Consider the following 14,737-nt stretch of genomic DNA (forward strand, 5'->3'; position numbering starts at 1 on the left):
AAAACTCAAGGATAGGGGTAAAACTACGGGTAACGAGGCAGCGCAGACACGGGGTCTCAATTTCACTGGATGTTTGAGCGAGAAAAGCAGTATTCAGAGGGTTACAGCAGGGAATCCAGTCTCCCTCCCAAACAGTCTCACGTGACAGCCCCCAACATACACATGCATTTTGTGAATCTGGAGCCCCCTCGAGAGAGAGCCTGCGCACTCCAGAGCCCCCCCCTCCCCCCCTCCTCTCCCTCCCGTCGCTGTGCCCCGTCAGACTCCGGGGCGCGCGCCAGGTACAGGTGCTGCACAGGGGAGTCGTGCCCATGAAAGGCGATCATCACGCAAACACGGAGCCCCCCCCCTTCGCTCCGATAACACAGAACGATAACCTCCCCCGAATATAACACCTCCACCCACTCAATGACAGGAGGCCGGCGGCCTCCTCCGGGGCGGGGCCGTAGCCCTGCCTTACCGGGAGTGGCTGCGACGGGCCGGGGAGGAGCCCGGGAGGAGCCCGGGAGGAGCCGAGCTCCTCGGCTTAGAGCGCCGAGCCCGGTCCTAGTGCGGAGCCAGGCAGTGGGGGGACGGCAGGGACTCGAAGCGCTACACCACCCCCGGGACCAGAGGCGCTATAGCACCCCAGGGCGACGAGGCGCTTTTATGGCATGTGGCTGGTAACCCTCCTCCTGCTGTACTCCGTCCACAAAGGTAGGCGGCCAGGTCCCCCCAGAGCTTATACTCACTTTTTACTCCAGTTCTCTCCTCACTTCTCTCTTTAGTGCAGAAAGGGGAAGGACGTCATGTGTTTCGCTTATTGCATGGCACTTTCTTGATTGTTTTGCCGTTTTGTGAATCGGCGGCTATACCTCTTGTTCCCTTTGGGTTCTGTTTTGTCTACTTTTGGGGGACAGGCGAATCTTTGTTTATTGGCGAGGAAATTCTGCAGCTAATTTCTGACGCACCTTAAGCAGACAAAAGGAGAGAAAATGCAAATTAGATGACTGATCTGCCGCCTATCGTGAATAATTAATCGTGAATATTCCCACTTCGGATTCGATATGCAAAAATGCAGATTAAAAAAAAACGCAGGGTTCTTCGGAAACGTAGCAGAAAGAATGCTCCCTGATTGTGCGGTTTTATAATTAGCCGTAGCTTCCTAATGACTTCCCTAATGAGTGTGTTTTTCCCTGTTCTGCAGCCCCCACCCCACCTCCACAGCCAGCCTCCGTTAATCTCTCTGATGAGGCGGCAGGGCAGAGAGACCTGCTTCTGCTTAAAAGGCTGGAGATGTGCGCCTGGCTCAGGGGGGTCGGATATGAGCCCCTAACTCGCACCTCTGGGGGTGCAAGGGGCTTCCTTCTAGAAAGGGGGCAGGTCTCGAGGGACCCTGGGACTGGGCAATGTGCTTCGGACTGGTCTCGGTTCGAAGTTAGTCACCCGCCCCCTTTCCATTGAACCCATCGATATCTTGGGAGGTCTCTTCTGCAGGGTACCGGGGGTCTCTAGCTTTCTCAGAGTGCTTGTCATGTCGTTTTCGTCTCTATTTTAGAGTGTAACTGTGGTTTGAGGTGGTCTCTTGCTAGGCTGGTCATTACTTTGTAGCTCACAGAGGTGGCAAGGTGTGTCGTTACTCTGGTGGTCTCTGTTGTTGCGGAGATGTCTCCTCTGGAGTGCAGTGATGGTTTCAGGTAGACTTGCTGCGGTGGTCACCTCTGAACTGCAGAGATAGTTTGAGTTGTCTCTTGCTACGGTGGTCTCTATTCCTGCGGAGGTTGTCTGCTATGGAGCGCAAGGATGATTTGAGGTGTCTCTTGCTACAGTGGTCTCTGTTCTTGTGGAGATGTCTCCTCTGGAGCACAGAGGGGGTTTGAGGTGTCTCTTGCTACGGTGGTCTCTGTTCTTGTGGAGGTGTCTCCTCTGGAGCGCATAGAAGTTTTGAGGTGTCTCTTGCTACGGTGGTCTCTGTTCTTGTGGAGGTGGTCTCCAGGAGCGCAGAGATGGTTTGTGGTGTCTCTTGATGCAGTAGTCTCTGTTCTTGCGGAGGTGGTCTCTCTGGAGCGCAGACATGGTTTAAGGTGTCTCTTGCTGTGGTGGTCTCTGTTCTTGTGGAGGTGTCTCCTCTGGAGCGCATAGAAGTTTTGAGGTGTCTCTTGCTACGGTGGTCTCTGTTCTTGTGGAGGTGGTCTCCAGGAGCGCAGAGATGGTTTGTGGTGTCTCTTGATGCAGTAGTCTCTGTTCTTGCGGAGGTGGTCTCTCTGGAGCGCAGACATGGTTTAAGGTGTCTCTTGCTGTGGTGGTCTCTGTTCTTGGGGTGGTGTCTCCTCTGGAGCGCATAGAATGGTTGAGGTGTCTCTTGCTACGGTGGTCTCTGTTCTTGTGGAGGTGGTCTCCAGGAGCGCAGAGATGGTTTGGGGTGTCTCTTGCTGCAGTGGTCTCTGTTCTTGCGGAGGTGGTCTCTCTGGAGCGCAGACATGGTTTTAGGTGTCTCTTGCCGCGGTGGTCTCTGGTTCAGAGTGCCCGGGGTGGGGAGATTGGATGTGAACCTGTCTCCCTGTTGGGTGGTCTCCTTACTGATGTGCGCAGGGTTGTTGTGGTGAAGAGGGGTCTCATTGCTAAGGTGGTCTCTTGTCAGGAGTGCACAGATGGCTGTGTTGTGGTGCTCTTGCTGCCGTGAGGGGTGGAGAGCTGATTTGATGCACAAGGCACTTGACATATTTTGTGGGTCTGAGTGTGGCGCAGGATTGTGTGTTTGGTTGTAGGGTGTCTGAGGGCGGATTCGAGAGTAGATGTGGGTTCTGTTTAAGAGGGTTGGATCTTGTGGGTCTGAGTGTGGCGCAGGATTGTGTGTTTGGCTGTAGGGTGTCTGAGGGCGGATTCGAGAGTAGATGTGGGTTCTGTTTAAGAGGGTTGGATTTTGTGGGTCTTAGTGTTACGCAGGATTGTGGGTTTGATTTGAGGTGGCGGGGATCGGTGTTGGAAGGGGTTGTTTGGTGTTCTGTGTGTTGAATAGTACAGTGAGTATGGTTTTGGAATATGAGTGGGACAAGCATGGGGTTCTGGGTGTTGGACGGAGTTGTATTTGCTTTTGGGGGATAGAGCTGTGTGGTTGGATTGGGGGCTCCTGAGCGTAGGACCGAGTTGTTGATTTGTTTTCGGGGGCACTAACTATGGGATAGGATTGTGGGGTTTGTTTGGGGGTCAGAGTGCTTGCTAGAGAGTATGTGTGGGTTCTGTTGGTGAGAGCTGTCGGATTTTTTTGGTAGGATCTGATTGCTGGACAGGATTGTAGGTTTGGGTCTGTCTGGAGAGGGTTGTGGATTTGTTTTGGGGGTTCCTGGTTTGGGGCTTCGATCTTTGGACTTTACTATGACTGTGGTTTGGGCGAATTCTTTTCGTGTATTTCTTTGGTTTGAAGGTTCCGACGGCAATTTAGTGTTAGGGGTATTTTCCTATATAACACGTCAGCAGGTTTGATTTGGCGCAGGGCACGCTGTTGGATAGGCTAAGGGTGTGTTTTTATGGTGTAAGGTTGCTGTACACTGCTAACAGGGCTCGTTTGAGGTTATTTGTTGCACAGGGTTGTGGGTGAGTTTTTATTTTAGTTTGTTTGACATGGATTTGTTGTTGGGTGCGTTCTATTTTTGAAAATGACCGTGGTTTGGTTTTGGGTGGGTCGAGTCTCCGACACCCTCGTGGACTTGGCTTGGGTCGTGATGGGGATTTTTGGGAGGGTGGTGCTTGCTGAACAATACTGTGTTTGTTTGTTGTCTGGTGCTTGGGGATCTGAATGTTAGGGGCCCAGTTAGAGTCCCGTTTTTTTTTTTTTTGGGCGGTACCTGATTGATATCAAGGTGATTTACCTTCTGGTGTCTGAGGTGCATGTGATATTTGAGACTGTTCGTTCCCGGAGGACCAAGGGAAGACATGTATGCCCACATGCCCAGCTGTGTTGGTGTTGTTTTGTCACCGCTGCATGGCAGCTCTTTCTAGGAGGCTTTAGTAAGCATTCACTGTCGGGTGTGTGTGGGGGGAGGGGTTTGCGGGCCACAGAGGGAGATAACTCCCTCCCCCTACCTGGGCAAGTCTGGACATAACGCCTTAGTGGCATCCAGGCGGGTGGGGGGCTGGGATAAGAACCTCTTTCAAGGACTCGGTAGTGAGACAACACATTGCCGTTTTCACACATAAATGAGATTACAGGGGTCGTCTGAGTGAACGTGGGCACATGAAGTTTACCAAACCCGACACTACTACCCAGTCTACGAAACTTCTGGCATTATGCTCAAATAGTACTGTTGTCCAGGGCATGGGTGGGCCCCTGTGGTTTACCTCCGACCCTGAAAAAGGTGTACCCTACAAAACCTCGGTTCTTGGTATGACTGGGCAGAGGAAACAGCTAAAAAGACAGGTGCTGTAAGAATGACCTCTGCCACTCTTTGCACTGCATTTACTATACCCCTGGTAGGGGAGAACCCTGCCGACCTGCCCATGTATTAACCCTGACCCTGGCACAGTGAGCACTTGAGTCTAACCCCTGAGCAATACCAGGCCTTCATGTAGCAGCCACTTCTCTTGATGTAGGTTATCCTCGCATTTGTAGCATCCCATAGTGGCATTGGCCGTATTTCATGGTGGCATTGCTGGCATCCCATGGTGGCATTGTTGGCATCCCATGGTGGCATTGTTGGCATCCCATGGTGGCATTGTTGGCATCCCATTGTGACATTGGCGGCATCCCATGGTGACATTGGCAGCATCGGTGGCATCCCATGGCGGCATTGGCAGCATCCCATGCTGGCATTGACGGCATCCCATGGGAGCATAGGCCGCATCCCATAGGGGTATAGGCCGCATCCCATGGGTGCATCGGCCGCATTCCATGGTGGCATTGGCGGCATTCCATGGTGGCATTGGCGGCATCCCATGCTGGCATTGGCAGCATCCCATGCTGGCATCAGCGGCATCCCATGGTGGCATCGGCCGCATTCCGTGGGGGTATTTGCCGCATCCCAAAAGCGCATGAATATTCTAGGCACCTGGAACCTTGGAGATTTACGGTAGCAAAGGCTGAGGAGATTCAAGGGCCTCTTGTTTGTACTGTTTACAAGCCAGTCTCATTCACCTCTTAAGTATGAATTTTTGTTCATATATAGGTTGCTTCTCGGCATGCCTCTGCTCTGGTCTTCCTCCAATGTCCTGCCATCTGTCTCCATCATGGCTGCTGAAAACTGTAGTATCTTGTATCATAACCATGTTTCTAAACCTCCTCTCCAGCTGCATTGTGATCACTGGGGCAAATACCCAGCTTTAGGCTGTGACAAGTCAACTGGGATGCAAAAAATTGGATGTAGGCTCCGGCAACTGGGCAGATGCTTGGAAATGGACCTGGGCAGATGCTTGGATTTTTGGTCTGGTGGTTTTGGCAACTGCATGAATTTGGGCTTCGGTGACTCTGCAGATGCCTTACTTTGGGAAAACATGTCTGGAGTAGAAACCTGAAAGCCTGGATTTGGACATCTGGGGGTGGATGTCTGGATTAGGATACTTTGTCCCTGGTAGATGCATGGATTTCGACTTCCAAATGCTTAGATTTGGACACCCCTGTCTAGGGGTAGATTCCTGGATCTCGACACCTCTGTCTGGGGTAGATGCCTGGATCTGGACACCTCTGTCTGGGGTAGATGCCTGGATCTGGACACCTCTATCTGGGGGCAGATTCCTGGATCTCGACACCCCTGTCTAGGAGTAGATGCCTGGATCTGGACACCTCTATCTGGGGGTAGATTCCTGGATCTGGACACCTCTATCTGGGGGTAGATGCCTGGATCTGGACACCTCTATCTGGGGGTAGATGCCTGGATCTGGACACCTCTATCTGGGGGTAGATGCCTGGATCTGGACACCTCTATCTGGGGGTAGATGCCTGGATCTCGACACCTCTATCTGGGGGTAGATGCCTGGATCTGGACACCCCTGTCTGGGGCAGATGCCTGGATTTGGACAATGCTGCCTGGGGGAAGATGCTTGGATTTGGATACCACTGCCTGGGGTAGAAGGCTGGATATGGACACCGCTGCCTGGGGTAGATGGCTGGATATGGACACCGCTGCCTGGGGTAGATTGGATATGGACACCGCTGCCTGGGGGTGGATGGCTGGATATGGACACCACTGCCTGGGGGTAGATGGCTGGATGTGGACACCGCTGCCTGGGGGTAGATGGCTGGATATGGACACCGCTGCCTGGGGGTAGATGGCTGGATATGGACACCACTGCCTGGGGGTAGATGGCTGGATGTGGACACCGTTGCCTGGGGGTAGATGGCTGGATGTGGACACCGTTGCCTGGGGGTAGATGGCTGGATATGAACACCGCTGCCTGGGGGTAGATGGCTGGATTTGGACACCCCTGTCTGGGGGTAGATGGCTGGATTTGGACCCCCCTGTCTGGGGGTAGATGGCTGGATATGGACACCGCTGTCTGGGGGTAGATGGCTGGATTTGGATGCCCAAATACCCGGGTTTGGCCACCCCTGTGTGGGTGTAAATACCTGGATCTGAACACGTATGTCTCTGGTAGGTGCCTGGAGCTCAACACCCAGATACCTGGTTTTGGAAACCCTTGTCTTGGGAAGATGGCTGTATTTGGACACCCAAATGCAAGGTATTGACCACCCCTGTTTCGGGAAGAGACCTGGATTTAGGTTATGCTTTGGACTCCCCTGTCTGGGGTTGATACCTGGATTGAGACACCGTTTTGAAAGGTAGATTTCTGGATTTTGGACACCCCTGTACCTTGTGTAAATGCCTGAATCTGAACATGTATCTCTCTGGTAGGTGCCTGGAACTCAGGTGCCTGGAACTCGACACCCAAATACCTGGATTTGGCCATCTTTCCCAATGGCAGAGGCCTGGAGTTGGACTTCAAGGTTTGGGGTAGAAATGTGATTTGGACTTTTACTTGTGGGTCAGCTGCCTGGCTGTGAACGCATGGGTATGGGGCAGATGTCTGGCATCAGACATTTTGGTTTGGGGTGGATGCCTGGATTTGAACACCTGGCTCTGGCACCAGGTCTGGATTTGGGTACTATGGTTGCAGTTAGACTCTGTAGAATAAGCCCATAAGTCTGGTTCGGCTCATGTAGCGAGCCCTACTCTTAGGATGTTGGTGAAGCTCATGTAGCGAGCCCTGCTCTTAGCATGTTGGTGAAGCTCAAGTAGCGAGCCCTGCTCTTAGGATGTCGGTGAAGCTCACGTAGCGAGCCCCGCTCTTAGGATGTCGATGAAGCTCACGTAGCGAGCCCTTCTCTTCACATGTCGGTGAAGCTCACCTAGCGAGCCCTGCTCTTAGAATGTTGGTGAAGCTCACGTAGCGAGCCCTGCTCTTAGCATGTCGGTGAAGCTCATGTAGCGAGCCCTACTCTTAGGATGTTGGTGAAGCTCATGTAGCGAGCCCTGCTCTTAGCATGCCGGTGAAGCTCATGTAGCGAGCCCTGCTCTTAGGATGTTGGTGAAGCTCACGTAGCGAGTCCTGCTCTTAGCATGTTGGTGAAGCTCACCTGCCGAGCCCTGCTCTTAGCATGTTGGTGAAGCTCACGTAGCGAGCCCTGCTCTTAGGATGTTGGTGAGGCTTATGAAGCGAGCTCTGCTCTTTGCATGTCGGTGAAGCTCATGTAGCAAACCCTGCTCTTAGGATTTCAGTGAAGCTCATGTAGCGAGCCCTGCTCTTAGCATGTCAGTGAAACTCATGTAGCGAGCCCTGCTCTATGGATGTCGGTGAAGCTCGTGTAGCGAGCCCTGCTCTTAGCATGTTGGTGAAGCTCATGTAGCGAGCCCTGCTCTTAGCATGTTGGTGAAGCTCACCTAGCGAGAGCTGCTCTTAGGATGTTGGTGAAGCTCACGGAGCGAACCCTGCTCTTAGCATGTTGGTGAAGCTCACCTAGCGAACCCTGCTCTTCGCATGTCGGTGAAGCTCACGTAACGAACCCTGCTCTTAGGATGTCGGTAAAGCTCACATAGAGAGCCCTGCTCTTAGCATGTTGGTGAATCTCACCTAGAGAGCCCTGCTCTTAGGATGTCGGTGAAGCTCATGTAGCGAGCCCTGCTCTTAGCATGTCAGTGAAGCTCACGTAGCGAACCCTGCTCTTAGGATATCAATGAAGCTCACCGAGCGAGCCCCGCTCTTAGGATGTTGGTGAAGCTCTCCTAGCGAGCCCTGGTCTTAGGATGTTGGTGAAGCTCACCTAGCGAGCCCTGCTCTTCGCATGTCGGTGAAGCTCACCTAGTGAGCCCTGGTTGGTAAAGCTCACGTAGCGAGCCCTGCTCTTAAGATGCCAGTGAAGCTCACCTAGCGAGCCCTTCTCTTAGGAAATTGGTGAAGCTCACCTAGCGAGCCCTGCTCTTCGCATGTCGGTAAAGCTCACGTAGCGAACCCTGCTCTTAGGATGTCGCTGAAGCTCGCCTAGAGAGCCCTGCTCTTAGCATGTCGGTGAAGCTCGTGTAGCGAGCCCTGCTCTTAGCATGTTGGTGAAGCTCACCTAGCGAGCCCTGCTTTTAGGATGTTGGTGAAGCCCACCTAGCGAGCCCTGCTCTTAGGATGTCGATGAAGCTCACCTATAGAGCCCTGCTCTTAGCATGTTGGTGAAGCTCACCTAGCTTGCCCTGCTCTTAGGATGTTGGTGAAGCTCACCTAGCGAGCCCTGCTCTTCGCATGTAGGTGAAGCTCACCTAGCGAGCCCTGCTCTTAGCATGTTAGTGAAGCTCATGTAGCGAACCCTGCTCTTAGGATGACAATGAAGCTCACCTAGAGAGCCCTGCTCTTAGCATGTTGGTGGAGCTCACATAGCGAGCCCTGCTCTTAGCATGTCAGTGAAGCTCACGTAGCGAACCCTGCTCTTAGGATGACGATGAAGCTCACCTAGAGAGCCCTGCTCTTAGCATGTTGGTGGAGCTCACCTAGCGAGCCCTGCTCTTAGCATGTCAGTGAAGCTCACGTAGCGAACCCTGCTCTTAGGATGTCAATGAAGCTCACCTAGAGAGCCCTGCTCTTCGCATGTCGGTGAAGCTGACCTAGCGAGCCCTGCTCTTCGCATGTCAGTGAAGCTCACGTAGCGAACCCTGCTCTTAGGATGTCAATGAAGCTCACCTAGAGAGCCCTGCTCTTAGCATGTCGGTGAAGCTGACCTAGCGAGCCCTGCTCTTCGCATGTCAGTGAAGCTCACGTAGCGAACCCTGCACTTAGGATGTCGATGAAGCTCACCTAGAGAGCCCTGCTCTTAGGATGTTGGTGAAGCTCACCTAGAGAGCCCTGCTCTTAGGATGTCGGTGAAGCTCATGTAGCGAGCCCTGCTCTTAGCATGTCAGTGAAGCTCACGTAGCGAACCCTGCTCTTAGGATGTCAATGAAGCTCACCTACAGAGCCCAGCTCTTAGCATGTCGGTGAAGCTCACCTAGCGCACCCTGCTCTTAGGATGTTGGTGAAGCTCACCTAGCGAGCCCTGCTCTTAGGGTATTGGTGAAGCTCATGTAGCGAGCCCTACTCTTAGCATGTCGGTGAAGCTCGTGTAGCGAGCCCTGCTCTTAGGATGTTGGTGAAGCTCACCTAGCGAGCCCTGCTCTTCGCATGTAGGTGAAGCTCACCTAGCGAGCCCTGCTCTTCGCATGTAGGTGAAGCTCACCTAGCGAACCCTGCTCTTAGGATGCCGGTGAAGCTCACCCAGTGAGCCCTGCTCTCAGGGTGTCTGTGAAGCTCACAGAGTAAACTCTGCTCTTAGGAAGTAAGAGAAGCTCGCCTAGCGAGCCTTGCCCCTGAGGTAACAGTGAAGCTGAAAGAGCGAGCGTGTGTCGTTGAGGCGTACTGAGCGAACCCTGACTGTAAAGCTCAGGGTAGATGTGGCTGTAAGAAATCAGCTCAGCGCGTCCTTGGGTGTTAGTAAATCTCAGAGTTCGAGCCCCCCTTTTGGAAGTCGATATCTGAGTAAAGCCCTGCTCTTCGAGGTCACTCGCCCTGCGTGCTCTGCTCTCTTAATCCGCTCCGAAAGGATGCCCGGCCAGCGCCTCTCTGCCTAGTGCGCCTTTTCACCTGCCCGCGGCCCAAACGCAATAACACAATTCGGATTTACAACTGTAATTACGACATGAAGGTGATATTTGCGCCAGAACCGGCTGGTGGCGACCTTTCGTTGCTCCTTGCCGGGGAGACGTTTACAGCATATTTTAATCCGCGGAATCGGGTTAACTCTAAGTGCGAGGTTTAATATTCAAATGTCCAATTCCTAAAGCGACCCTGTGTTCAGGAGTCAGCTGCTCGCGAGCCTGTCCTCGTGCCAAGAACTCACGCATCCAGCGTATGCAGAGCGGGGGATTTACTTCCCTCTACCGATTACGCGAAGAGTTACCCAATCTGGCCCTCAAATTAGGTGTTATGCATCGAAGAACTCCCCCCCCCCCCCCTCCCCCACCCCCAGCCCCACCTCCGCACCTCAAGCAGGGATCAGAGTTATCACATCCTCAGCGTTTAAGCTTCCTACTTTTTGCAAATTTTTTTTTTTTTTTTTAAATCTATACCGCGACTTCTCTCTCCAAAAAATGATTTCCCGGTAATGATGCCCAAAGCGGCTGGTGAAGAGTTCCAGATTTTTCATCGAAAAAAACATTTCTCAGAAATCTGCATATCGCGTCGAAAACAAACCGAGGGCACCTGCCGAGTGGGTCGGCCATGTATGTCTTTTGTTGTATGATTTCCATGGAGCGGATGTCTTATTGGTAAACATCTCTCCCTTCGCCAGGCCTGCCCCCTCCTCAATACCCACCCTTACGTCTGGTCTCCCGGGAGAGTTTTCTAGCCCAGGGAGGTTTTGAAGCCGATGTAAAGCGCTCATAAAAGCCACAGTTAATGCTTTTAATGTGGAATGCATTTTTAGCTCACGGCCTCGCAGTCTGTGCGCCAGTTGCGATGCCCTTCAAGCCACGAACCCCATTTTAAGGGGACGCGGAGGCACCTGGGTGCCGGGGTTTCGGATGGGCGAGCCTTGAATTGACTTTGTATCCGGGGGTAGTAACACGGGCTGGCCCCACGGGACCAATCCTCGACCACACTCGAAATTTCCAGATTGTATTTAGGTTCCATGGGCTTCCGAGACAAGAAGACGGGGAAAGGGTAGTGATTACGCTGGCATAAAAACGGTGCCAAAGCAGCCGACTGGGGGATGGAGGGAAGAGCGCTATGGTGGCAAAGCAGGCGGCAGAGCAGGAAAGGGAGTGTTGAAACGCTGCAACTCTCCGCGGCCTCTTATCCACGGTGCTGTGTTCGAAGAGGAACCTAGTGTGGCCTAACGGCCAGAGCTGCCGGCTTGGGAGCAGGGAAACCGGGTTCAAGTCTCGTAGTCTGCTCAACATCCTGTGATTCTGGGCAAATCATGTAATTTCCCCGTGCCTACCAAAAATGAATGTGCCCTTGTGCCATGTGACTGGTGCTCATGTAAAGTGCCCCAAAACCTGAGGGTCGAGTTTGCGCTATATAAAAAAAACTACACAAAAAATGGCGGTAATAATACCAAGGCTGAAGCTAGGGCTAAGGTGGCAGGACACAAGGGACTTTTAGGGGTGCAAAATGGTGGCCGGGTTAATTTTGGGGGCTACTCGCACCTTTTCGTAGGGGGTACGTATAATGTCTGCACCAGGTATGAGCATTGATTTCACTTCTTGAGCACATTTTTGTTCGGGTGAAAACAATCTGTTCCAGAAATGGGAAAGAACTGAAACCAGGAGATATTGTTAGCGGTAATCTTGGGTCTGATCACTATCCGGTGTGGTGAACTTTGTATGCAAACTTCCTCATTCAGTTCAACCTACTTCTGTCTTTAGTTTTACTTTCTGTCGATTCTGTTATCAACTGTGCTCTTGGCTCGGTTCTATTTCTGTTCAGCTCAGGATGACTTTCGGTTCCCGCCTCGCTTTCTTACTATCCAGTTAATGTTTATTTTCGCTCCATGTTCCTTTCCTGAGCCTGGTTCTCTCATCTTTGGTCCAGATTCCAGCCCAGTTTAGACTGCTTGGAACTGTAGACTCCAACAACTTTACGAGATGTCAGCCCATACAAATACTTAAGCACACTCCCTTGGACCCACCATGAATCTTTGCTTTTAAAACCGTCATCCTTTTATATAAATTCTGGTGTCCACAAATCCTGCATCAGGCCTCACTCCAACCTAGTGGTGGTGGTCTTTGTAGTGGTCCCCGAACGTTTTGCTTTTTCCACCTGGGTTTTTGTAATTCTCTTATGTGGCCTCTGAGCCCTTTCCCACCACAACTATGGTGTGAAAGTGCGCACGCTCTTCCTGTCTGTTTTGGGAAAAGGTGCCGATTTCATAGTCGGAAACACGGGCCGATCTGTCATTGCCGATGGGTGGATGCACACTGGTAGCTATCGTGGGTAAACTCATGAGCAGCTTGTCAGTGTAGGCCACTGTGAGCGCACACCCGCACCTATGGGGCCCGTGATTGCATGTGTCGCATGCCAGCGCAGGTTAGTGCGTGTGCACAGACACACATATTAGTTAAACCCATGTCTAGTCTGCTGTGCAGACAAGGGTGCATTGGCACCACTGGTGCAGGGAACTATGTGTCTCTCCTGCTATCGCAGGTCGGGGTGCCCAATAGTACACATGCACCCAGGTAGCGAGGAATACCTATGTGTGTTTTCACTACCTATGAGGTCTGCTCTGCCCATAAGTAAACATGGGGAAATGGTTGCCAATACTTCGCACTGCAATGGTGGATTGCAGTGAAGCAGCCTCATGATGTTTCATATCAATGGATTCGCAGTGCCAAACCCTTTCCCTTGCTTAAGGGTTTTTTGGCAGAACTCACTTAGAAATGCCACTTATAGAATATTGATATTTCTAGGCTCCAATAGTCTAGGGGACCGTGGTGTCTGGCTCCAGTGGACACTAGGGGTCGGGGGAGGACATCTGTGCATTCCCCAATCAACAGCCATAAAACATGGGCATTGCACGGGAACCGCAAACCTCTGCCATTTAAGGGCCGAATGGTATAGAGGGAAAATAAAGTCTGTGTCACCTTGATTCTAGGGGCTGGATCATGGCCCACTAAAGATTAAGATCTGCATTCAAAGGCCCCATGGCAGACAGGCCTACAATTTAGGGGAGACGTCTGTGGTTCAAAGGGAAAACCTCTAAACCCATCAGACTTCAAAGACACAACAGTATAACTACGGGTGCCATACTCCAGCAAGGTTGAGATATGCTGGTGGGGACCTGGCACTGGAGAACCCGGACTGTATGGTGCACATTGTCAGAGGACTCTGTTGTGCAAATGGAAGATAACTGTCAAAATAGAGACTGACCTGGGCAGAGGACCTGCTGAAGTGTGGCACCCCGTAGTGTGCTCTCCAAGGGCCTGACGGCAGGCCTCCTGTTCTCGCAGAGACCTCAGGGACATCGAAGATCTCTCTGATGGACCTACACAATCAACCTGTGACATCTGGAGAGCAGTGCCCTCTCAAGTGCCCACCTTGTCCACTAAATCCAAACTGGTAGCGTGGTGTGAGTGTGGACTTAAGACTTGTGTCTGGAAACCGCATTGCCTAGTGTAGAGCCGCGGAAATCTTGCCTGAATCTGAGGCATGCGGTTCCTGTACTGCGGGGACCACAACACTCATAAGCATCTAGTGGTGGTGAGCGGATTCATTCGATGCGGGACCTCGCATGGCCCATTTTTTCAGTCGTTTCCCCATTTCTCTCATGTGAAACGCCGATTGCATGCTCATTGCATGTGGTGTCCAATTCACAAGGTGCAACCCTCAGAGGTGGTGGTGTCCCCGGAGCAGTGCCTCATTCTACCTCATGTGGCTCTGCTGAACTCGTGCCTATTTGTGTGTGACAGAACTGGTCTTGTGCAACCTGTATCATTGTGCACCGGACTTTGTGCCTCATTTCCAGAGAGGTACGGAATTGCAACTCTTCACTGTGTGTGACCGGAATTGCCTGGTGCAACCCAACGCAACGTGCACCGGTCATTGACCCTCCTGACCAGGTAGGGGCAGAATTTGGAACTTATCGTGTTTGAAATCTGAAGTGCCTGGTACATCTCATCCCTATGCGCACCAGTCACTGTGGCTGGATTGCCTGGGCATGACTCAGATCATCATGAACCGTGGAGCCTCTCAAGCCTAACGATTGGCTCTCCTGTATTACTCCCCATTCATCAGTTGTTCCCTTGTTGACCCTCATTGCGGCAGACCAACTGCCCTCTCCACACCTGGTCCCTCCCGAAGACATTGTGCTGCCAGGTGGTTGTAGCAAGAGAGATTGACATGGAAGTGGGTCAATAGACTGCATGACTCCTTTTGTGTTTTGAGATCTTTGGATGAAGTTCCAGAGTGGCTGCCAATCTCTCCCTTGTTTACGTGTACCTACTAATTAAAACTCTCATATATTCCCACCTGCTTCCTGAGGACCCAGAGTAAGTGTGACTTTGGCTGCGTGTGGCCCAGAGTCCAGGAGGCAGGGTTGGTTATCTTCCATCCAGGGATATATGTTAATAGGGGTGAATTTGAGGTGGAAGGAGGCTTGGGCCACGGAGTCTGCAGAGGGTGAACCGTATACCTGCTGGGTATCCATGGCACCGCATTAGGGTGCTGAGTACGTATGTGTATGTAAGAGCGTGCTGTATGGACTGGCTGAAACCTGTCACATTGCATAGTGGTGTGGAGTGACTGAGTGTGATTG

General features: G+C 52.2%; 1 protein-coding gene across 4 annotated transcripts in view; it reads left to right on the top strand.

Annotated features, from left to right (window-relative positions):
* The first annotated feature begins 536 nt into the window (after positions 1-536).
* DSCAML1 (DS cell adhesion molecule like 1) overlaps positions 537-14,737 on the top strand; it is a 504,760-nt gene continuing 490,559 nt past the window's right edge. For all 4 annotated transcript variants that reach the window (XM_085647435.1, XM_085647434.1, XM_085647436.1 and 1 more), the window contains exon 1: positions 537-696. In XM_085647435.1, the coding sequence (XP_085503561.1) occupies positions 654-696 (43 nt within the window). In that variant the 5' untranslated portion in view covers positions 537-653. The remainder of the gene's footprint in view (positions 697-14,737) is intronic.

This window comes from Triturus cristatus, chromosome 3_2 (assembly GCF_964204655.1).
Source record: "Triturus cristatus chromosome 3_2, aTriCri1.1, whole genome shotgun sequence".
Lineage (NCBI taxonomy): Eukaryota > Metazoa > Chordata > Amphibia > Caudata > Salamandridae > Triturus > Triturus cristatus.